At 50.5% G+C, this 25,308-nt stretch overlaps 1 protein-coding gene across 1 annotated transcript; it reads left to right on the forward strand.

The window, feature by feature from the left end:
• The first annotated feature begins 428 nt into the window (after window positions 1-428).
• AHCY (adenosylhomocysteinase) lies at window positions 429-23,624 on the forward strand. The gene is made up of 10 exons (XM_075563757.1): window positions 429-575; window positions 8,783-8,973; window positions 10,316-10,391; window positions 11,982-12,131; window positions 14,171-14,283; window positions 14,657-14,864; window positions 14,956-15,043; window positions 15,150-15,267; window positions 17,669-17,863; window positions 22,786-23,624. The coding sequence occupies exons 1-10, from the start codon at window positions 548-550 to the stop codon at window positions 22,915-22,917; spliced, it is 1,299 nt and encodes a 432-aa protein (XP_075419872.1). The 5' UTR covers window positions 429-547; the 3' UTR covers window positions 22,918-23,624.
• Window positions 23,625-25,308: the final 1,684 nt, after the last annotated feature.

A 25,308-nucleotide genomic window follows, 5' to 3' on the forward strand; every position in this document is an offset into this window, starting at 1 on the left:
ATCAGAGAAGCAGACGCCTTTGATCGGAGTAGTTTTAGAGAAGATGTGGGGATGGAGGCCACACACAGAGTGGGAGTATATCAGTAGTAAAAGTATAAATACACTAACATAAACTCAAGATAGTGGTTGGGGGGGGGGAGTAGGAGAGAAAGTCCGCTTTCCTTATAGTCCAAGTAGTAGATATTTTACATTTTATAGACAAGAAAATTGCGGTCCTAGGAAGTGAATTGGCTGAAATTCCAGTTCAATTCGGTTTCAGTGGCTGATGGAATGTAAGAATGACCTCGGCTAGCCTTCCAGAATTCCGAACGCTGGGCAAGACCTCCAGCCATAAAATCTGGGCTCTCAGCAAAGAACGAAGTCCGCTCCGGCTCCGCCCCCTGGCTTTGGGCCCCGCCCCGGGAGGTTGCGCCCGAACGGATTCATGAATATGCAATTCAGAAGATATTTAAAGGCGCCGCCACCACGCGCAGGTCCCTGCCCGGCGCCGCTAGCCCAGTGCTCCTCAGCTTGAGCCCGGCCCCCTCCGCGCCGAAACGCCGCCAACATGACGGAGAAACTGCCCTACAAAGTCGGTGAGTCCCAGGACGCTCAGTGGCTGCGTCCGCTCTGCGTTCGCCCGGGTCCTGTAGCGGGCGGTGCCGGCCTGAGGCGCCTAGGACCCCCATGTTTCGCAGGCTAGACGCTAGCCTGGTCACGCGAGGCCTCCTGGGGCTTGGAGTCCTCACGCCGCGGTGCGCTGCACTCCAGGGCAGGCCGCGGACTACAACTCCCGGCGACCCCTGCGAGGCTCGGTGCAGCCGCGCGGGCTCGGGACCCGCGCACTGGCGGCGTGTTCCGCCGGGAGCCAACCCGGGCTGGCGCCCAGAGTACGCGTGATTTGGGTCTTGAACGTAACGGGGCTTGCGGGTTGTACGTTACAGGGTCCAAATCCTGCCTCATGGGCCTGGCCCGACCCTGGCCAGCTGGGACAGCCGCTCATCTTTTGGGCTTGTAGCGGGGAAGTGTAAACGCTGAAGCACGTGAGGGGAGGCCTGGAGAGAGAGCCGCGCTGGGCCACCCACCGGGGACGTTGGGCTAGTTGTCCGCCTGGCCAACAAGGACAGTTGTGCAGACCATTTCGAAAGGAAAAGGCAAACAGGATGGTTAGAAAAACCTCTCTCAGATACGCTGGGGGTTGGTTGTAGTTGGGCATTTGCTGCGGGATTAGCACTTACGGCATTATTCGAGATCAATTCAGTGTATTCTCACGGCTCTTTGGGGCAGGGACTTTTACATATTAAATTTTGCAGACAATTATACGGAAATCCAGCGGAATCACGTTCACGTGCCCACGCGCTTGAAATTGGAAAGTAGTGGAACAGGATTTTAATTAAGGCACTTTAGATCTTTCAGAGCCCACCCCTTTCACCACTTTCTGGAAATGTGTGTACACTTGGAATAACTTAATACATTTAAGGGGAGAAACAAACAAACCACCGGTCTGGGCTGGCCCCCAAACCCCAACCAAACATATTGCCATTCTGACTCATAGGGACCCTATAGGATATGGTAGAACTGCTGCCCCTTTGGGCTTCCAAGAGTGTAAACCTTTGCGGAAGTAGACAGCCTTGTCTTTCTGCCCTGTGCTGGTTAGCAGTTTTGGGGAGTGTAACCCCAAAAAGATGAGTAGAGAGCCTCATCTTCCTGGGAAAGGCTGGTGGTTTTAACTGCTGAACTTACAGTTTAGCAGCCCAACACGGAACCACTAAGCCAGCGGCGCTCCTTGGTTAGCAGTTTTTAAACAACTTGAAGATATTTAAGAAACCTACGGGAGGCTTGCTTTGTAGCTGGGGATTTGCACACGTGTAACTGTTACAGGTGGGAGCGGGCCGGTTTGACTGATGAGGCAACAGGCCGTTGGAGGAAGTAACTGGTTAAGGTGATCTATAAATCTTGTCAAAATAGTAGTTCATTGTTGAAATTGCGGCCCAGAAAGGTGAAGTCAATGTCACGTGGGTGGCTCAGCTGGACTGGGGAAGGAGTTTGGCAATACTGTGGGGAAATCAGTGGGTGAGAGTTGGGAGCATTGGGTTGTTGGTAGGAATTCCCTGTGCGGTTTTGAAGTGGAAAAGCTTGACTCCCTGGGTAGAGGTGGAGGAAAGACACCCCATCAAAGAGCGAATACTATACTAGGCATTGTCCGAATGGCATCTTTAACCATCAGCATAGCTGGTAGGGACTGTTGCCTTGTCTTCAGCACCCCTGGAAGCCATGAGCTCTAGAGCAGTGGTTCTCAATCTTCCTAATGCCTCAACCCTTTAATACAGTTCCTCCTGCTGTGGTGACCCTTCAACCATAACATTTTTATTGCTATTTCATAACTAATTTTGCTACTGTTATGAATCGGGGGACCCCTGTGAAAGGGTTGTTCAGCTCCTGAAGAGGTAGCGACCCACAGGTTGAGAACCGCTGCTCTAACGCATTCACCGTGTCCCTAGAGTTGGGGGGCCCTATAGAAAGAAGTTCTGAGTTCAGGGCCATGAGGGCAATGAAGCTACAGGGACTGGTGGTGGTGCTGGGGAAGAGGATGCAGCACAGGACACAAGGCATCGTCTCTTGTAGCAGAATGCCTCCTTGGAACCATAGCAGGTCCCTAAGAGGTTCTGAGACTTGGGGCAGACACCTCCCTGGGCCTTTTCCTTATTAAGGCTAGGGATTAGAGTGAGTACAGACTTGTTTCATTTTTCCCTCCCCCTCCCGCGCCCTCCAGGCCCAAGCTAAGAAACCTGATGGTATGTTGAGCTGTTGCTAGACAGACCCATCAGATAAAGCTGACTGCTCCTGCAGAGATCTGCAGGCAGTGATTCGATGGCTTTGGGTTGGCTTTGCGTTTGCGCTCATGTCAGCCCCTTTTGTGTGCCTCCTGTCATTTGCTTCTTACAACAGCTATGGTTAGCAAACATTTTTTGGGCACTGGAGATACAAAGGTGACTTGAGGGCCATGTGGAAAGACACACATAGATAACGTGGGATTATCATCTCCATGGCTACCGTCCCAGTTTTTTTCCCCTTTGCAGGTTTCTTGCTCCAGAGTTCCTGGCAGCAGCCAGTGAGTCGCTTCTGAAGATACCCTGTCATGATCCTTCTCAGAAAACTCACAGGGCTTCTCACCTCCCTCGGAATCAAATCCAGACTCATGTTTTTGATCCTTCCCTCTGTCACCAGGAGCCCCTGTGGCCCGTGGTTACACATTGGGCTGCTAACTGCAAGGTCAGCAGTTTGAAACCACCAGCTGCTCTGCAGGAGAAAGACTAGGTTTTCCACTTTGGGAGAGTCTCAGAAATCCACAGAGAATTTCTACCCTGTGCTAGAGGGTTGCTGTGAGTTGGAATATTTTTATTTTTAATACGATTAACGACTGATTTGTAGGTTATGTGGATTATATGCCCATAAAACTTAAAAAAAAATAAAAGACTTCATATCCACACTCTCTGCGAAGCCCCCTGGCATGTACGCAGTCCAACTATGGATCCTACCTTTACCCAAACCACCACTTTCCCACTGAACAGAAGCAGTCTCCTTCCCATATACATTTAATATCCCCCACAGCAGCCAGACCAGCTTTGAAAACTTTAAGTTATATTGCTATTACTCCTAATGTGTTTGTTTAAAAAAGAGAGAGGCTTCCCTTGCCAATAAATCAAATCCTAACTGTTCACCTGGTCTCCTCTCCCCACCTTCACCTTTCTCTCACTGCTTTGCCACAGAATCTTTTTACTGCAACAAGCTGAGGGTGGGAAGCTTACTCTCACTTTGGGGATTTTACTGCAGCAGTTTTTCCTTGGCCTGGATGGCTCCTCCCCCTGTTACCTGGCACACAATAGATGCTCAGCAAAAACATGGACGCAAGACAGAATCTGGTAACTTCCTAAGGAGGAACCGAAAGTGTGCCAGGGTGACAGAATAAACCAAGCCAAATATCCCCATGATCTTTTTCTTCCCTTTTCTTACTTTCTGATGCTTTCCCATCTTATTTAGGATGTTGAGGTAATAATGAGCTGATGGGTGGGTGAGGGGAAAAGAGGAATCAAGAAATCTTAAGTTTTTGACCAGAGCGATTGTTAGGATCATGGGTTCTGTGCCTAAAGAGGGAAGGATTCGGTGGGTAACTTGAGGGTGCATCAGGGCCATGAATCAAAGATGACAAACCATTATAAATGTCAAGTAGAGATGCTGAGTGGACAGTTTTAAGCTGGGGTGGGCGTGGGTGGGATTGGGCCTCAGGAGAAATACAGGGGTAGGGGCAGGCATCACTATAGAGCAGCGGTTCTCAACCTGTGGGTCTTGACCCCTTTGGGGCTTGAATGACCCTTTCACAGGTGTCAACTAAGACCATTGGAAAACATAAATATTTCACAATATATAATTACATATTGTTTTTGATTAATCACTATGCTTTAATTATGTTTAATTATATTCAATTTGTAACAATGAAACTACATCCTGCATCACAGAGTACTCCCTCAATGCAAGAACACTTTGTTTCTATTAAACTGGCATTCCATGATGCTCACCTTCCTGACACAATTGCTGAAAACAAAGTGGCTGGATAAGCACATGTGGTTAAGAAAGCTGATGGTGCCCGGCTATCAAAAGATATAGCATATGGGGTCTTAAAGGCTTGAAGGTAAACATGCAGCTATGTAGCTCATCAGCAACAAAGCCCACATGGAAGAAGCATACCAGCCTATGATCACGAGGGGCCAAAAGAATCGGTTATCAGAGATCAAAGAACAAAAAATATCATTGTGTGCTCACCTTCCTGTTATGATTACTGAAGACAAATGGGTGCATAGGCAAATGTGGTGAAGAAAGCTGATGGTACCTGGCTATCCAAAGATAAAGTGTCTGGGATCTTAAAAACTTGAAAGTAAACAAGTGACTGTCTAGCTCAGAAGCAACAAAGCCCACATGGAAAAAGCACACCAGCCTGTGTGAGAACAAAAAATCATATTGTGAATGAGAGGGAGTTTCAGATTGGGGACCCAAAACCCATCTGTAGACATCCCCTTACAGAAAAGGGTGTCTGGTAGATGAGCCAGTCAGGGGGTAGGGTAGCAACAATGAAACATGCAACTTTCCTCTAGTTCTTAAATGCTTCCTCCCCCTCACTATCAGGATCCTTATTCTACCTTACAAATCTGGCTAGACCAGAGGATGTACACTGGTACAGATAGGAACTGGAAACAGGGACTTCAGGACAGATGACCCCTTCAGGACCAGTAGTGAGAGTGGCGATACTTGAAGGGTGGGTGGGGTGGAAAGTGGGAACCTATTACAAAGACCTATATATAATCTTCCTGGGAGCCAGACAACAGAAAAGTCGGTGAAGGAAGACGTCAGTGAAAGATATAACAAAATAACAATTTATAAATTATCAAGGGTTCATGAGGGAGCTGGGGCGGGGAGGGAGGGAAAAATAAGTTGATACCAAGGGCTCAAGTAGAAAGCAAATGTTTGAGAATTATAATGGCAACAAATATACAAATGTGCTGGACACAATGTATGTGTGGATTGTGATAAGAGTTGTACGAGCCCCCAATAAAGTGATTAAAAAAATACATCCTGCATATCAGATATTTACATTTCGATTCATAACTAGCAAAATTACAGTTGTGAAGTAGCAACGAAAATCATTTTATGGTTGGGGGTCACCACAACCTGAGGAACTGTATGAAAGGGTTGCGGTATGAGGAAGGTTGAGAACCACTGGTACAGAAGGTTTGTAAAGGCTGGAGATCAGATGAGCTCATCTGTGATTAAGCAGGGATGTAGTTTGAAGACCACATGAAGTTCCCTCCTTGGAATCCACCTGAAACCCTTCCTTGTCATAGAAGATAAGGAAGACTTTCAAGTGAGGTGTGAGGGTAGAAACTGGACTGTCAAGATTTGACCATCAGGCTGCCCTTTGGAGACCTTGAGGAGCAATTTCAATCACAAGGTGAGAGGATCAGGGCAGCTCTTCTATTGTAATGGAAAAGCATGCCCATTCTGCAGCTACACAGTAAGGATTAGTGGATTCCACAGAGGGAAAGTGGCATGCTTCTGAATTCTCAGTCAATTGGGAAGTCAGGTCAGTTGTAAGTGACCTGTGTTAGTCTGGGAAGACTAGAGAAACAAATTCATAAACACACATGTGTATAAGAAAGACCTTTATAAACAAGAGCAGTTGGAAACATCTACCCCAGTCCAGATCAAGTCTGTAAGTCTGATATTAGCCTATATGTCCAATTTCAATCTATAAAGTCCTCTTCAGGCTCACAAAACACTTGCAATGACTGACTCCAAATGCAGGAAGATCACAGGCCAGTGGGTGCAAAGTCTTATGGATCCAGTGGTGGTAGAAGCATCTCAGCACTGGCAGGGATCTCCGAATGGCTTCTTCGGCTCCAGAGGGTTCTGGAGCCACCAGCTGTATCAGCATCATGTGTCTTGTCAGTAGAGCGTCTCTCAGGGAGTGAGTTGAGAGTCTCTCCTGCCTCCAAGGAGGAAATCTAGGAATTCCCAGAATCCTCGGGTAGGCCATGCAATGAAGCATTTACTAGGAACATGTAATTTGGGTTGCTGGCGTGTGCTGGGTGTCTCCTTGAGGTTAAGTTTCAAGTGAGGCCTGTTGGTGTGGCTGTGATTTTTCTCCCGTTGGGTTCACTGGCTTAGTGTAAAGAGTTGGCTTTCACTAGAGTGGGAGTTTTTCCAAGCACATTCTTCGAGGGGCAGCAGGTAAGCTTTGTGAGGGCTTGATGGCCAGTGGAGGGTGGTGGGCAGTAGAAGGAAGAAGGTGAGAATACTGGGGAGGGGCCTAGGGCAAGACCAGGATGGATTCAGGTGCTGACAGCCTGCTCCCATGGAAGAGTTAGGGCTCTACACAAGTGCGTTCTCAAGTGGGTGATAGCACCCCCTGGGGGGCTCTGCAAGACAGATACCCATGCTTTATCCTGGATTATGAGCTGGGTGACATAGTACAAAAGTTTTCAGTTGCCAGAGGAGCTCTGTAGGCCAAACTATGACCTAGAGCAGCAGTTCTCAGCCTGTGGATCGCGACCTCTTTGGGGGTGGAATGACCCTTTCACAGGGGTGGCCCGATTCGTAACAGTAGCAAAATTACAGTGAAGTAGCAACGGAAATAATGTTATGGTTGGGCTGGGGGGGGGTGTCACCACAACATGAGGAACTGTATTAAAGGGTCGAGGCAGTAGGAAGATTGAGAACCACTGATGTAGAGGGACAGTCAGATGATTGTAATCCAAGATTTCCAAGAGCTAGCCATCAGTGTATGGCCTATCCAGGGCAGGGGGGCGGGGAGCAGTGGGAGTGGACCTTCCCATGGAGGAGGAGTATTTCATCTCTGGCATTGTTTAGATACATAGCTGGAAGCATATTTTCATTGCCCTAGCTAGGTTTCTCTACAGAGAATACCCTTCCACACCTACGCCTTTTGTGACTTGCTGTTTCTAAGCTTTCTAAAGATAAAGTCACCAGGCTTTCCCTGCCCCTTGAATCCCAAGCCCATTGACTCCAGTTAACCAGGGGAAATTTAAAAGCATACCAGCAGATTCTTACCAGAAAAACCAAAAAACAAAACCCAAACTCACTGCCATCAAGTCACTGCTGACTCATAATGACCCCATAGGGTAAGGCAGATCTTGGTAGAACAAGGTAGAAACTCTCCTGTGAGTTTCTGAGACTATAACTCTTCTTTCGCCCACGGAGCAGTTGGTGGTTTCAAACTTGGAACCTTGCAGTTAGCAACCCAGTGCTGTACCACTATGCCACTAGGCCTTCTATCATGAAAGAAGTTATCATTAGGGAAAGGCTGACCCAGGGTATGTTCTTTGGAATGAACCACTGAGGTGGGAGAGGGACCATTGTGAGCTCTTTGGAGGAGAAAGTAAGGATATAGTCCTGTCTGAGAATTGGACAAGTGTGAGACAATTGTAGTGGGAGGTAGAAGCTAAAACATAACCTTTGTTACTAATAACACTTAAGCCACAGGGCACAAGTTTGTGTGAAAACCCAATGAGCCTGAAAACAGAACCTCAGAATTGAGTTGGAGGCTGGTCTGAGCTGGGCCCCTCTTTGCTCTGTGTGGATGAGCCTGTTGCAGGCACGTCTGCTGGGCCTTCTGCTGGGCCTCGCAGGAGGGAAGAGCTGACCTCAGCATGACTAGTGAGTCCTCCCAAGGTCAGGCCACTCCACTCCCGCACCCCTCCACCCCAGTCAGAGAGAAGCTAAGAGAATTACACTGCTGAGCTCCCTCCATGTGGGAAGAAACACCCGGAGTGGGGGAGAGGCGGTTTTCGTCTATCTACAGCAAGGTCAGGGAACTTATTATAGGAGGGGCTGAAGTGACCACGTGGGATGACCTGGAGAGGAAGATGGCCAGTCAGGAGCTGAAAACCTCTAACAGATAAGGGGGAGGTAGTGACCAGGTAGGGGTGAGAGGTATAGTCTGAGAGCTGTTTTTCAAAGGGGTACTTGGCTGGGTTGTAACATTTATGCCCTGGTGCGATTATAAGTGTTTTCTCGTTAGGCCGTTAGCAGCAATTAGGCTTTTTCTGATGCTGACGCCCTAGTGCCCTGCCTTCCTCCATCAATACACCTGTTGCATGACTTGGAGGATGCAGGGACCCAATTGCTAAGCTCTTGTGCATTGAGTCCGCGAACGCTCAGGGCCCTTATCGCGTCAGTGCTGCATGGTGAGTGGCGACTCACGGACTCCCATTCTTATTCACCCCTATAGCTGACATCAGCCTGGCCTCCTGGGGACGTAAGGCCCTGGACATTGCAGAGAACGAGATGCCTGGACTGATGCGCATGCGCGAGATGTACTCCGCCTCCAAGCCGCTGAAGGGCGCCCGCATTGCCGGGTGCCTGCACATGACCGTGGAGACAGCTGTCCTTATTGAGACCCTTATCGCCCTGGGAGCTGAGGTGAGGCCCGTAGCTGAGCGGCTCCAGACAGCTGCCTTGCCCTCCCTGGGGCCCGCCAGGTAGGAGACGACCATGTAGGGGGAGGGAAAGAAGTCCAAATGAGATGCTAGCCTCCAGACCTGTCGTTTGAGTTTTCTTTCCCTCTCCCATATGTTTTCATCCAACCATATTAAGATCTGTATGATCAGCACCACTCATGCTCATTGTTGTTCGCCCCACCCCTTCCTCCTGCCATGCCCCTAGGCAGTTACCCATCCCGTTACTCTCCTGGGTTTTCACAAAACACTGACAGGAAGCAGACAAACACACTCAACAACAGTGTGACTAGGTGAAACAGAAAAACTTCCATCACAAAGAAAGCAGAAAATAAGAAAACAATTTTAAAATGGGTCAAAAGGGATATCAAATGATCAGAGAGGTACCATTGGGGCTATACTTTCTGGTGGCAAGATACCTGGCCTGGCTGCCCCCAACTCACATCCTCTTCACTGGGTCAGGAGCCTGTCTTGGAACAATCTTGCTGCCAGAGGATAAGGTGCCCTGATTGGTTCAGCTTGGGACATGTGTACCAATGATTAGAAGCTCTTCCAAGCTTTGGGGGAGTTGAGGAGTAGCCAGCTGGTTCCCCAAAAGGAAGGTGGGATGCAGGGCAGCCAAAACTAACAGTTTGCCAAGGTTCAATTCTGAGACCACTTTTTTATTTTCAACATTCACTCTCTTGGTGGTCTAGGTTAATGGCTTAAACACTGTCCCCATGGTAATGGCTCCCAAATATATCTACTATCCTGGATTTCTCCCCAGGATGTTACCAATCTATCAGCTCCACTTGCAGGCCTCCAACTGAACAGAACCAAGAGGGTTTCCTGCACCCCTCTCCCTAACCCACATTAGTAAATCGAAACTCTAGTATTGTAGGTTCTGTTAGCTCTAGAACCTTGCGTTCTGTCTTGGTCACCTACAACTCAACCCTCAGCGAGTCCTGTCAGCTCCACGTTCAGAATAAACCCGAGTTTGACAGCTTCTCATCACCTCCCCTCTTCCTGCCACATTTCTCGCCTGGACTCTTTGACAGCTTCCTCACTGAGCTCCTTGCTTCTCCCTATTTCTTGCTACAGTTCATGCTCCTTGCAGCACCCGAGCGATGTTTTACGACATCACACGGATCATAACGTGCTCTGCTTCCCATCCGCCAATTCACCCACGGTCATCAGCTTATAGTCACTGGGCCTAGATCCCAACTCTCTCACTCCCCAATCCAGGACTTTTCCTCTCTGCCTGCCCAGGGGCCCAGGGGCTTCTGGGCCCTCAGTGACCAGCAGCCCTGTCTTTCCGGCTCTTGCAGGTGCAGTGGTCCAGCTGCAACATCTTTTCCACCCAGGACCATGCAGCAGCTGCCATTGCCAAGGCTGGCATTCCCGGTGAGTCCTGCTTGATACTGGGGCCCCGGGTATGTGAAGGAAGGGACCCTCTGCTTCCCTGTTCATTTGGCTGACTCCTGTAGGGACAGGCTTTGCTGCAATGGTGGAGGAGAGCCAAGCTCACAGAATCCATGGGAAAGGGCCATTTTGTCCAGTTTTCATCTTGCCAGGTGGATATCGGCCCAGCCTGAGTCATGGGACCAGGAATGGTAGCATCTTAAATTGGGAACTCCGCGATAGACTGGCAGCCTCTTAAAGGAAGGGTGCCGTGAGTTTCTTTCCAGAAGAACTGAGAGGCATATGGCCAGAAGAAAGCCCCAAAGGTCACTGGCTAGGGTTGGGTGGTTTAGAAGAGCTTCTTGAACTAGGGGTATTGGGGAATGGTGAAGAAACTTGGCAACTGGAAAAGGTGTCTGAATGCTCGATGGCCAAACATTAATCTAGAATTAGTGGTAAGGCACTGCAGGTGTTGCTGGCAGCGCTTGCCTGTGCGGCAAATTTCCCAGGCGAAAAGGGGTTGGGAGTGGGGAAAATTTAAGATTGGGGAGGACCAGGTTGAAAGTGGAAAGACTTGCCTGAAGGCTGCTGGAGAAATGAGCACATGACTGCCTGGGCTTGGGGACTGGAGTGGTCCGAGCAGGCGGTAATTGGATAAGACAGTTGAGGTACCCTTTTACCTGGTACAGGTGGAGGAGGGAGGATGCCAGGGAAGAACTCAAGACTGACCTGAGCAGGACAGACACCTCCCCCACTCCTCCCTGCTCTCTTCCAGGAGAGGCTGTGTTTTCAAAACCATTGTCGGCCCCAGTTGGGAGGTAGGGCAGCTGGCCCTGCTTGGCTGGGCGTCTTTGCTCACAGGAGGCTTGTGGGAGCCTCGCACCTGTGTCCCAGTCATATCTTGTGATGGGAGGAGCCTGGTATGGAGGTCACCAGCCCTGTACCTGCCCTGGATTGCTGTGCTGAGTGACCCATGCATGTCTGAGCCCCTCTCAGGGCATCTGCAATGATGGTGGCAGTGCCTGCCTTACTGGGGGTCCTGGGAGGAGAGAGCAGAAGGGGCCATATGCCAGCTTTAAGAGCGTACTGGCTGGCACAATGCCTGTCAGACATAATGGCTACTAGTAGGACGTTTTTGGCAAGACTTTGCTTGGGGCCACTCACCACAAAGGCAGCTGGGCCCTCGGGTCCTGTCTGTGCAGATTAGACGCTGGGTATGACCCCTCTCCTTATGGCTGCCCTCAACCAGCAGCAGCTGGCATGGTGGGTAGAAGCCCTGGCCGCTGTGGATTGATGCTCTGGTCCAGGGCCCAGGCAGATTGAGGATGAGAACATAGTTCCAAATAGTCACTCGAGAAGGCTCAGAGAAGCGGAGGCTCAGAGAAGTGAGGTGATTGGCCCAGGAGTCGCACAACTGAAGAACGACAGAGCCAGGATTTCAGTTTGGATTTCCCTGGCTCCAGTCTGGGTCCTTCAGAGGGGGCTGAAGGTGTTGGGGATCGAAGGGAGAGGAGAGAGTCTTGCCTGCGAGGTGGCTCCCTGGAGGCGGAGCTGGTGGGGAGGGCCAGCTCTGAGGGGCCCCGTGTCCTTCAGTGTACGCCTGGAAGGGCGAGACTGACGAGGAGTACCTGTGGTGCATCGAGCAAACGCTGTACTTCAAGGACGGGCCCCTCAACATGATCCTGGACGACGGCGGCGACCTCACCAACCTCATTCACACCAAGTACCCACAGCTCCTGGCGGGTGAGTGGAATGGCCAGAAGGCTGGCAGCTCGAAGGAGGTCTACTTGCCCACAGGCAGGCAGCAGGCCTGGCAGGACTCCCAGCCATAAGCAGCAGATTCCTTGGAGGATGGCGGGCGTATGTAAGCATGATGGGGCCTGGCCTCCCAACTCCTTCCTGTTGGTGTGGGCCTAGGACAGCCAGCTGGGTGGGTGGGGGGGCCTGGTTGAGCCCGGAAGAACTAGAGAGGAGGGAGCCAAGAGCCAGGGAGGGGGGCAGTGAGTGCAAAGGCCCTGAGGCAGGAAACAGAAGGAAGCCAAAGACTGGCTTGGTCTTGAGAACAAAGGTAAGCCATTGGAAGTTTTTGACGATTTCTCTGAAGAGAGACATGTTTCAGTTGACTAGGGCTGTGACCCTGATTCAAGTTGGCTGCTGGTTAATAACAAGACAACCCATTGAAAAGAGGCTAAGTACTTGAATGGATGGAGCTTACAAAAAGTCATTAGGGGAATGCGAATGAAAACCACAATGATACACTACTTCATACCCTCCGGTATGCCTATTCTCAGGAAAAAGAGCTGGTGGGAAAACTGGAATCCTGGTCTGTTGCTGGTAGGAACGGAAATTGGTGCGGCTACCGTGAAAACGGGCTGGTGTCACCTCAAAAAGCTAAACCCAGACTTAGCATCTGACCCAGCAATTCTGTCCCCAGACTGGGCAGGAGCCAAAGGTAGAAACAACCCAGAGATGAATGGCCAGACCACCTGTGGCAGGTCATACAATGACCTAGGATTCAGTCTGAGAGAATGGAGCCATGCTACCCTGTGGCCGAATCTTATGGATACTGTGATAGAAGTCAGACACAAAAGGACAGATCACATATACTCCCACTTACATGAACTCTCAACGGGCAAATGCACTGCAAGTTTATGAGTGGCTCCCCAGAAGCTGGGGTAGGAGAAGTAGGGGGCCATTACTTGGGGAATATACCCGCTCCTTGCTATCCTCCTTGCTTAGGGTTAAAAACCAGGTCGCTTCCGTGGAAATCAGCATTATGTGAAACTTCAGAAACCCAAGGCTCCTCTGATCCCAGGAGCTGTTTCAGACGTGGCCTTGAGGCTCCCTGTCTCTGCGGGGCTCCTCACTTGATTTGTAGCAGAGCTGGTTGGGTCAGGATTTACAGCCAGGAGGGGCCCCCACCCTTACCCTAGTCCACCAGGAGGCCTTGCTCTCCACAGAAACAGTGCCTCCTCCCCCTGGACTGCTGGTTCCAGTGCACCCAGATGTGTAAGCAGCAGCTCCGAATGTGTGTCCCTTTGCCACCTCCTGTCAGGCTCGCTGCCCAGAGCTACAGCTCTGCCACGAGGCTTCAGGGCTCAGGCAAATGAGGAGCATGCCTGTAGGTTAATGGCCTGAGGCCCCAGCAACCACGCTGGCATTTCCTTCCTTTTTCTCTTAGAATTTTCTTCACCTCCAAGACTGGGGGGTAAGGGGTGGAATGGGAGAGATCAAAGGACCTGGGACTTAGGGAAAGACCTCTCAAAACACGTGGGTTCCTTCCTGGCTTCGCATGTCATTTAAGTAGATGTGCCTTATTGTCACAGAAGTGGCATGTCTCGGGAGGGGTGTGCGTACCGAGTTTCCACTCCAGGAGACGGAGGACCTTGGAAGTGGGGTGGTAGTTGTACAACGTGGTTAAACAATGGTGTGAGTGGGAAACTCTTGGAGAGGGGCTGGCTGCAGGTAGACCAGCAGAGAGATGATGGAGGCAGGGGAGGGACTATGGCAGGAGGGGCAGAGGAGTGGGCGTTGGCAGGAAGGCTGCTGATTGATTGCTATTGGGGGGCATCACAAGTGGCATTCAGGCAGGCCTGAGTGACTGGGTAGACTGGTGCCAGTCACAGATGAGAACCCAGAAGGGGCTCTCATGAGGAATTGGGGTGAGCTTGGGTGTAGGCTCTCTGAAGCTCTTGGGCTCCCCTCCCAGTGTTCTCCCAGGCCCTCCCAGTGAGTGAGGATGAGGGCTGAGCCTGAGGCCCCACCTTTCCACTCCCATTCAGGCATTCGAGGGATCTCTGAGGAGACCACGACCGGAGTCCACAACCTGTACAAGATGAAGGCCAATGGCATCCTGAAGGTGCCTGCCATCAACGTCAACGACTCTGTCACCAAGGTGAGCCCTTGGGTGGTGATAGCTCCGTTCTTGGCGTGGCTCCCGGCACGGCCCAGGAGTAAGCCCTGGAAGAAGTGTTCTCAAAAGGCCACAGTGTGGACACCCAAAGCTCTGGGAGTGGGAAAGCAGCCAGAGACGGAGAGTAGTGAGCGCATTAGCAGAGAACTACAGCGGACATCCAAGCTGGCTGCTGCGCAAGGCCGTCGGGCCAGCAGAGAAAGGTTGAGAGAGGAGGCTTGGCAGCGAAGGGTGAGATGTCGAGCGCTGGTGGAAGGGACCTGGCTGAGCCCTGTGAAGACTTGGAGCTCAAGGGGGCCTGGCCCCAGGCCCTGCCCTGCCCTGCCTCTCATCCCCTCGGACCCTCTCCTTGCAGAGCAAGTTTGACAACCTCTACGGCTGCCGGGAGTCCCTCATCGATGGCATCAAGCGGGCCACAGACGTGATGATTGCCGGCAAAGTGGCCGTGGTTGCAGGCTATGGCGACGTGGGCAAGGGCTGTGCCCAGGCCCTAAGAGGTTTCGGGGCACGGGTCATCATCACCGAGATTGATCCCATCAACGCGCTGCAGGCCGCCATGGAGGGTATGATGGTGGGAGAGTTGGCTGCCGGCCGCAGGGCCCCAAGGAGAGTCCATGCCACCTCAGGTAACCCACCGATGTTGTGTCTGCGCAGGCTACGAGGTCACCACCATGGACGAGGCCTGTCAGGAGGGCAACATCTTTGTCACCACCACGGGCTGTGTCGACATCATCCTTGGCCGGTGGGTGCCTGGCGAGGGTCCTGGAGCCTGGGCGGGGAGAGAGCGAGGCCTGGGGCTATGCTTTGTTCCTGACTGTCTGCTGTGGGCTTGCCCACCCCCACCCCAGGCATTTTGAGCAGATGAAGGATGATGCCGTGGTGTGTAACATCGGACACTTTGACGTGGAGATCGATGTCAAGTGGCTGAACGAGAACTCTGTGGAGAAGGTGAACATAAAACCTCAGGTGAGAAACCCCAGCCTGCTCTAGCCAGCTGGGCAGACGGGCCAGGAGGGGCGAGCTCATGGTCAGTGGGACGGTGGGGAGGAGAGCCTAGTTTCAGAGCTGACTGGAAGGAAGTGTCCGTGGGGGTCCCAGAAGGTTTTAGGCGCATGATGCCAGTGGTGAGATTATTGTTTTAAGATCTCTGTTACTTCTTGATGAAAAAACAATAAGAAAGAGGGGGCGTGAACAAGGTGGCTTTACATGGAGGCTCGTGTGAGTCCTGGTGAGGGGCGATGCCAGCTTCCAGTTGGAGAGGTGGTGAGGGGTGTGGGGTCTGGATGAGGAAAGGATCGAGAGGATGCAAGGCTTCTGCCTTGGACAGCTCCTTGATTCACTGAGCTGGGAAAATGGGGCTGGAGGAGAACAATTTGCAGGGAGGTATTGAGAAATGAATTTGTTTGGAAAGCGTCAACATTGCTGAGCTATTGCGGCATCGGCTTTCTCTGATTGGAAAAGTTGATAAGCTGCTTCGGGCAGGCCTTTGGCCTTTGTATGTCTAGAGTGTTCCTGGGAACACTGGGATGAAGTGCTCAGCTACCAGGTGGAAAGCTGTCAAGCTGTCCGCTAGAGTCCACCAGCAGCTTCACGGGGGGGGGGAGGGGGGAATGGGACGTGGTCACTGCCTGTTTCAGGCAGCTCTGCGCTGTCGTCACAAGGTCAGCACGAGCCCGAGTTCTAACAGAGCCCTCAGCATGTGCAGTTAGGGTTACTGGCTGTGCCATGAGGACTGAGGCTAGGTTGATGTCTCCCTGAAGTGACCATGGCTCAGACCGTTGTCCCTGAATGTTTACTGAACGAATCTTGTGGGGACATCAAAGATCTATCCTGGGACCTGTCCTAGGCATCTTGAAGTGGGTGGGAGTCATTGCAAAGGAAGGCAGGAAGGAAAGCGCGTGTGTGTGTGTGTGTGTGTGTGTGTGTGTGTTTCAGACAGTTGGCAGAGGAGGAGGGTTGCGAGGATTAAGGAGAGTCATTTCATTTCTCATTCACCCACTCAGCCTGGGCTTCTCAACCTGGCAGATCTCTGGGATTGAGGCCAGAACTGAGACTGGAGTAGGCAGCTTTTCCTGAGCACGGTAATTGAGAACATAGGGTCTGCTCTCCAGATGCGAAACCCAAATTGTAGTCCCTTCTCAGTGTGCCTCTGGGTCAGCAGCCTGACCTTTTGTCCCTCTGGGCTGAGGCGGTTGGTTGCAGTCAGTCAGTTCCGAGTCCCGGTGACCCCAGAGTAGGACTGCTCGAGGCATGGGATTTCAGAAGCCCCTGAGAAGATGTAAACCACCCCTCCTTCAGCTAGTAGTTAGTGCTTAATTGTTGGCTCTCCCCAGAACTCCTGCCTGCCCGCATTAATGGCCTGAATCCCTGTTGGTTTTCATTGTCTCAGCCTCTTAGCCCACCCCAGAGCAGTGCTCAGCCTGCCGCACGCCGCCACCCTTTCATACCCCCCACCATAACATTATTTTCGTTGCGACTTCATTACTGTCATTTTTCTGCTGTATGAATCGTCATGTAAATATCTGATGTGTAGGCTGTATTAGGCGACCCCTGTGAAAGGGACCTTCGACACCCCCCCAAAGGGGTCGTGACCCACAGGTTGAGAACTGCACCGAGGTTTCCGAGGCCGCTGTGCAGAAGCAGACTGCCTTATCGTTCCCTCTCGGAGCGGCCAGTGATTTCACACCACTGAGCTTTCGGGTGCTAGCAGAGCACCTAGCCCCAGTGCCCACTGCATCAAGTCCGTGTTGACTATGACTCGCTGCCCCCAGAGGGTTTCCAAGGCTGCCCCTCCTACAGGAAGCAGACCTCCTGAGGGAAGCAGACCTCCTGAGGGAGCAGCCACTGGATTCACACCACCAACCACCCGCCGGCAGTGGAAATTTTAGCTGCAGCCCCGCCAGGGCTCCTTTTTAGTGTTAATAAAAACCCACTGCCACTGAGTGCTAATAGTACTAGAATCACAGTGCTATGATTAGGACTAAATATAATTATATGAATACATGAATAGTATCCGATAATGCATGTACTTGATAGATGTAAAGAACTCGGCATAGGTCCCATGGTAACAGTAACAGTGAGAACAGGTTAATAGTCTTTGGGTGTTGGTTAATGGGTGCCATCGAGTTGGTTTCGACTCAGAGACCTTCTGTACAAAGAACCACATGCTTTCGGTGTATCAGCTCATCCCTTACCTTCTCGAGTTCGGCAGCTCAGTGTCACAGGAGAGCTCTCGGCTCTTATGACTTGGTGTGTGCCCTAGGCCCTGTGCTGGAGTTTGTCTGGAGATAGGAAGGTCTCTTAGAGGGAAGAGTGACCAGTGGGAGCAGTGTCCACCAGCCCTAACCATGGCTCTGTCTACTCTCAGGTGGACCGCTACCGGCTGAAGAACGGGCGCCGTATCATCCTCCTGGCTGAGGGCCGGCTGGTCAACCTGGGCTGTGCCATGGGCCACCCCAGCTTCGTGATGAGCAACTCCTTCACCAACCAGGTGCTGGCGCAGATAGAACTGTGGACCCACCCGGACAAATACCCCGTTGGAGTCCACTTCCTGCCCAAGAAGGTGGGTCCCTACCCCTTTATCTGCCCCAGTTGTTGATCACTCTGACACTTGTGCAGGGTACGGGGAGGGGAGCGGATGTTCTGGGCTAGGCCAGGTAGGGGAAGTGACGAATCTGTTTGTACCCTGGGGATTAGAGGACTTAAATTCAGGCTGGGCTCTGAACCTGCCTTTACCACCTTCTCTGGGTTCATTTCTTCATGTCTTAAATACAAGAGTATGCCCTGCTGTGAACTTCCGACCAAAATGGCGGGTTGGGGCACACCACACTGTCCCCCACAGCAAGCCCCTGAGAAATTAAGTGAAACAGATACCAGACGATACTCCTGGGACCCTGAGCATAAAACACGAATGGATAGAGAGCTGATGGAACACTGAGATGGTGTGGAGAGTGCCAGCCAGGCTGGCACTGTGTGGCCATCTTGAGACAAAGACGATGGGTCAGGAGCACGGGAGGCAGTGTCACAGAACTTCCAGCAGGCAGGTGTCGCCCTCTTGGGGTGAAATAGGGTCCTGCTTGCTGGCTGCAGCCAGTGGGAAGAGCACAGCCCCCTGCCGCCCACCCCCTTTGCTTGCTAACCAGAGGAACTTGCTCTCCTTCCCCGCTTGCATCTGCTGATCCAATTGAGGGGGGGCAGGTAATTCCACCAACTGCTCGCCAAGCTACCCAACCCTGCTACCCTTTTAGTGAGAAGTACCTCTCTACTTACTGTTTCACCCCTTCATTCCTCTTTCCCCTTCACCCCTTCACCCCTTCCCTTAGCAACTGCATGCATGCCGGCCCGCCACTCATACTCCAAGTGGGATTCCTACCCGCTATTCGGGGAGTGTTCAACATTAGGGATCATCACCAACTCCCACATCACAAAATAAAGGAAAGGAGCCGCAGTCTTATCAGTCAATGTAGAAAAGACGTTTGATAAGATCTCACAGCCTTTCCTGATAATAGGCATAGAAGGAGAAGTCTTCAGTATAACGGACATTTATGCAATACCAACAGCCAACCTTATTCTCAGAGGGGCAGGACTGGAAGCACTGAGAGACTGAAGGTTCCCTTGAGTAAGGGTATCGCACAAAGATGCCCTCTATCACCCTTTACTGTAATGGAATTCCCAGCCAGAGCAGTATGGCAAGAAAGGGGAATGAGAAGCACCTGGATGGATGCTTGCAGATGATGTGATTATATACGTAGGAGTCTCAGCGCTGCTACAAGACAGATGGTGGAAAACTGATAGGAGAATTCAGCAAAGTGACAGATCAGGATCAACATATACAAATCTGCTGGATTCTTCTGTACTAACTAGCGAAGTGAACTTTGGATAAAGAATCAGGAAAACATACCATTTATAACAGTAATAAAATAGATGGTGTATAATAGTAATATGAATAACTCTAACCAGGGATATAAAAAAACTTTAAACAGCGAGAACTCCCCAAAGCTACAAGAACCCAAGAAGCCTACATACACGGAGAGCATCCTATGTTTATGGATCGTCAGATAGGACATTGTGAAAATGGCAGTACTGCACAAAGCAATGCATAGATATGTGATCCCAATTCAGATTCCATCAGCATCTCCTTTTCTAACATTTATTTATTTATTTATACATCCTTTAACACGAAGAAAAATCTAATTACCAAGCTTATGTGGTAAAGAGACCCTGGGAAAGAAAAACACTACTGAAAAAAAGAATACAGTCAGGAGTCCTTACAGTTCCCGAGCTCAGAAGCTTTACAGCTGGGATGGTCAGCTGCCTGGCCCAGGTGTAAGAGGTACAGAGACCAATGGGACAGAATGGAGAACCCAGAAGTAAATCTGTCTGCATATGGACAGCTGACCTCTGACCGAGGAGCAAAATCCACTAAATGTTGCTGGCAAAATGGGATATCCGTTTGTAGAAAAAATGAAATAGAATCCATACCTCACACCACTTATATAAAAACTTAAGATGGTTCAAAGACCTCAGTGTAAAACCTAAACTAAAAAGATCATAGAAGAAAAATTAGGGGTCCTAATTTACTAGACAAATAGGTCCCGGTTACTGAGTTTGTTTTCTAACACTTCAAAAGAAGGTAAAAAGAGAGCCTACAGATTGACGGTGCCATATCTGACAAGGGACTAACATTAACGCCTCAGCAACAAAATTGGACGGATAATCCGACTGCGAATGGCAGGAAATGAAGGCCTTTCACTAAAAGACTTTCAGATCACCAGCAAATACAAGAGATGCTCCTGGTCGTTAGCGTTTGCCCACTTCCACTGAGTCTATTCCAACTCAGAGTGAACCTATACAGGGTTTCAGAATCTATAAAGCTAATGGGAGCAGGATAGTGGGTTTGAACCTTCAACCTTGTGATCAACAACCTAACGGTGCCTCCAGACTCCTTGGTCATTCGCCATTAGAAAGAGGTAAATCAAAACAACAGTGAGATGCTATTTCACCCTGGCTATGATAGTCAAAAGAGAAGAAACCTGCTGGCAAGGGTTTGGGGAGATTAGAACTCATGCACTGCTGGTGGGATTGTCTAATGTCCCGAGACATTAATACCATGTGCATTGTAACAGTTCTCACAGTAGCAAACAAGAAAAAAGTGGAAACAACTTTTTTTTTTTAGTGTCCATCAAAGGACAAATGAATAAACAAATTGGTACCTATTCCTCAAAGTTAAGAAAAATTTAAGTAAAACATCTCGTGTTAGTTTGGGTAAACTAGGGAAACAAATCTACAGAAACTTATATGTATAAGAGAGAGTTTTATATAAAGGGTAAATGCACATTAAGAAAGCATTCCAACCCAGTACTGTCCAAGCCCATAAACCCAACATTAGCCCGTATGTCCAACACCAGTCTACAAAGTCTTCCTCAATCTCACAAAACACATGCAATGATGCTGAATGCAGGAAGAAAGCCTAATTAGTGAGCTGGTAACCATCTCAGCGCTGGCAGGGGTTTCCACACGGGTGCTCCAGCACCCGGGGCTGCATTGGGGTAGGTCCATGTGGCTTCTCCTCAGGGATGTCTTGCAGGAAGTGAACCTTGCCAACTGAAGCAGGGAACTGCTAAGGCAGCTGCACCCTGGTCCAACCATCAGAAAGCAAGAGACCCAAGAACTAGAAAGGAGAGGCCCACCGAGCCCTTTATCTCTCCGTCATTCAGTTAACCTCATGTGTTTTTCAGCCAGGTTGGCACAATGAACCTTAACTATCTTATCTCACAATGTGGATGACCTGGAGGGCATTATGCTCAGTGAAATAGGTAATCACGAAAAGTCAAAATATTGTGTGTAACCACTGTAGCAAGAAAGTAAGAAAAGTTTCATGTGCCCTGCCTTCCCTAACTTCTCTTGTGAGAGAGGCAATAGGAGGAGTCCTGGTGGTGGTGCTAGCCTTGGGCCCACTCTAGGGGAGAGAAGGTAGCTGGCTGTTTCTGTGAAGAATTTAGCCTTGGAAGCCCTCTGGGGCCGTGGCTATGGCTTCACGAGCCTGGAAGTGAAGCCACTTGGGAATGGGCTGCTTGTGCCTTAAAGCTAGGGGCTCGGGAAGGTTCCACCAAGAACAAAAAGCTGAGAAGGCTAGAGCCACCTTTCCGATGAACCCCTCTGTAAGTGCCACTACTTGCACCTATTTTCAGGCCCCCTTTTTATGCATTTTAGCACCAAGCAGAGGTAGAAACTGGTCTTATCTGACAATGAGGAGGACAAGTTCTGGAGTTTGGAGCATGGTCGACCTGAATTTAAATCCCAGCTGTGCCACTTAGTGGTTGTGTGACCGTGGATAAGTCATTTCACTTTTCCTGAACCTTGATTCCCTCATCTGTAAAGGGGGAGTACCCAAGTCAAACCCATGGTCATCAAACTGATTCTAGGTCCCGATATTGGGTTTCTGGGACTTAAATCTTTATGGAAACAGAAAGCTTCATCTTTCTCCCTTGGAGTGGCTGGTGGATTTGAACTCCTGACCTTGTTGTTTGTAGCTCAACACATAGCCCTACTACACCACCTAGTGGTGAGTGGAAAAGGGGAGCCCCAAAACTTAATAGCTTAAAACAGAAATGTATTTCCACGTAGGTGGCCGAAGAATTTGAGACCAGTCATTCATTGGGTTGCTGCCAAGTTTTCAGCCGGGCAATAGTCCTCTGAAGGTTTGGCTGGTGCTGGAGGACCCACCTCATGTTGCTATTGGCAGGAGGTCTCCTGCCCCCCGCCCCCCCACACGTGCCTTTCCATGTTATGCTGATGTTAGGTGCCATCAAGTCAGCTCCTACCCCTAACGACCCCGCGCACAACACAGCAGAACACTGACACTGTAGCTGTAATTCACCGAGAGCCTTTAGGACCTATCCAAGGCTGCCCTCCATCACTCTGCTTCAGTCTATGCAATGGAAGCCGTCACGCAAAGGGATGGAAATTAGGCTCGATCTTGTGAAGGGCGGCGGGTCAAAGAATTAATTTGAAAACCATCACACTAGTGGAACCCACAGAATCTCTCAGCAGAGCTGGTTCCTTCTCTGTCTACACTCGCTTTGGTCAAGTAGACTCCCCACTGGCAAGCTGACGTTGTTTACCTCCCTATGTAGAAACCCCTCGGCGGTGCCCCTTTCTCCACCTGCCATGGAAAATATGCTCTATCCATAGACTAGTTTCAGAGAAGCCTTTTGCTTAGCTGCTGTGGTCATTTGGGGTGGGGAGAGGGTTGTAACTGATGGTCCCACCAGGGCCGCTTGGAGAGCAGGATGTGGTCTTTTCTCAAGGAACGGGCAGCCGGGCACCCGAGCGCAACACAGACTGGGTGTGAGGTGGACTAAGATGCATGGGCTGTGGGCAGCACAGATGTCTGTGTGCCATACTTCCTGCCTCTTTTCTGGCTGGAGGTGGGCAAGGGCCCCAAACATGGCACTAATCTCCGGTCTCTGTGTTTTTCCCCAGCTGGATGAGGCAGTGGCTGAAGCCCACCTCGGTAAGCTGAACGTGAAGCTGACCAAGCTGACGGGGAAGCAGGCCCAGTACCTGGGCATGCCGGTGGACGGCCCCTTCAAACCGGATCACTACCGTTACTGAAAGCCCGGCCTCCCCTTCCCCTTCCAGCCGGTGTCCCTGCCCAGGCCCCGATTCTTCCCAAGAACACATGGCACTAATTTGAGACTGGCTTGTCACTGGTCCCCACTTTGTCCCCTCTGACTGTTCCCAGTGTGGCAAGGGGTATTGAGAAACTCCTCTGAAGACGCTGGTCACGATGGAGGGAGGTGTGTGGGAAACACCCCCAGGGAACCATGACCTGCTCGCTTAGTCTTTACGCTGCAGTTGGCAACAGTGGGCATGCCCATGCACGTGACGTCCAGTCCTCACCGGGTCTTAGGGACCCAGGTCACGCGCTTGGTGTGCAGCTTACTGGATCCTGGGCCCGTGTCGGTGACAGGGAGAGCTCAAAGGGCCGCAGCCAGAGTTTGAATGCTCCTAGGCCCCTTGCTGAGTGATGGACCTTCTCGTCAGCCTCAGAACAGTGAGGTCGGTACTACTTGTCCCTATTTTACAGGGGTTAAAATAGATTTGTCAGGGACAGCCAAAAGAAGTGACACCTATAGGTTAGTAGGGGTCAGAAAAAAAAATAAAACATGAGAAGAGGTGTAAGTCTGCCCCTATGTTGGTAATATGCTGGTTCCTGTCACAACTCTGGGTCAAAAAATTTTGTTTACAATGTGTTGAAAGAGGGCAGGAAGGTGGGCTAATAAAGAATTTGGTGCCTAAAAGGATTATTTTGAGCCTTTATTATATAGAAAATCTATTGATATTCAGCATGAGCAAATGGGCCCTGTCCAGTGAGCTGCAAGAAGATGGGTCCAGCAAGGGTTATCTGCAGTGTGGGTGGTCAGGGTGGCGGGTAACCCTTGGCATGTGGAAGGATGAGTGGAAATGAAGGGGGACCTCCCTTAAGGGCATCTTTAATAGGTGAGCTTATCATGCTCTACTGCTTTCTCTTGTTTTATGTATTTTTATTTGGAGTGATCCAGTGTCCCCCGCGGCTACTATGGGTTAAGTGCCTCCTGGGTGCTGGGCTTCTTCGTAACTGCTCGCCTTATCCTCCCAGTCATGCTGTCCTGACTTCATAGGCGAGGGCGGAAACTCCTAGAAGTCAAAGTGACTTTTCTACCCAGTTTTTGTTTTCTTTTTTCATCATGTTATTGGGGACTCATCTTCTCACAATCCATCATCCATCCATCGTGTCAAGCACATTTGTACATGTGTTTCCCTCATCCTTCTCAAAACATTTGCTTTCAACGTGAGCCCTTGGTGTCAGCTCATTTCTCCCCTGCCTCCCGGCCACTCCCACCCAAACCCTTGATAATTTGTAAGTTATTATTTTGTCGTGACTTACACTGCACGACGTCTCTCTTCCCCCACTTTTCAACACGGTTTTAAGAGGCCTCGCTGTCCTTTGAGTCACAAGAAGCTAGGCAGCCAATTGGGCTCTGACCTGGGTGTTCAATCATTTACTGAAACTCCGCCCCTACATTGGAGTCAAAGAAGTCTTTCTGCCTGTTCTTCTGGGAAGGGGACTGGGAAGAGTACCCACTGATGAGCAGATTTGATGGGCTAGGGGAGCTTTGCCATCTCGCTTCAGAATTCAATGCCTGGTTGCAGAGGAGAAAGTGACCAGGCAAGTGGTGAGCAGCTTGTTGAAAACCAAAGGTTTTTAACAGAAGGGACTGAAGACAAATGCATTCAAGGCAGTAGAAGCAGCCTAAGCAAGAGGAGTGAGGGCGGTGGATTTGTTTGTATGTGGTGGAGCCATGAGGGCTTGTTTATACCATTCATGGCCTGGTGGACACATGTCGGCCTTCAGGCCTAGTTGTCCCTTGGGCAACACAGACTCCTGGGCTGTCCCCCGATGTTTTCAAATGACAGACCCTGTGGTCAGCAGTGCAACACAAAACGCAGCAGCTGCACCCGAGCGTCTTTTTTCCCTTGACTGTTGTGGCTTGTTGGCTTCAGTATTCTCATCCTCTGGCTGTAAGAGAATACTCTGAGGTTATTAGGAAACTGTGTCAGAGTGGCTAACTACGCTGTCCCCAGGTTACAGTGGTGACACCTGAACTTTAACTCAGGTTGGCTTGGCATCAGTGCCAAACGCTCGGGGGTGAAGATGTTCTTGAGGTGAGATTTTCTAACAGCTGCTCCACTCGAGAACATGGTGGTCGGAGCCAAAGGTTAGCCTTCCCATCCCTAGTAAATCTGCAACCTCGTGCAGCTCCGCTCCTACACTATACCAGGGCATCCAAGTGTACTTAAGGCGCTGAGCGCTCCTGTTAAGTTCTAAATACACGAGTGACCCTTCTTCAGGAGCCAGCAGAGCTTCATGCTCACTCCAGCTTACATCCCCTTGGGCCAGTCTCACCCCGTTTTTCTCTTTGATAGAAGATAGTTGAAGTTGTATAAGTTTCATGATGACAT

The sequence above is a fragment of the Tenrec ecaudatus genome, chromosome 12 (genome assembly GCF_050624435.1).
Source record: "Tenrec ecaudatus isolate mTenEca1 chromosome 12, mTenEca1.hap1, whole genome shotgun sequence".
Lineage (NCBI taxonomy): Eukaryota > Metazoa > Chordata > Mammalia > Afrosoricida > Tenrecidae > Tenrec > Tenrec ecaudatus.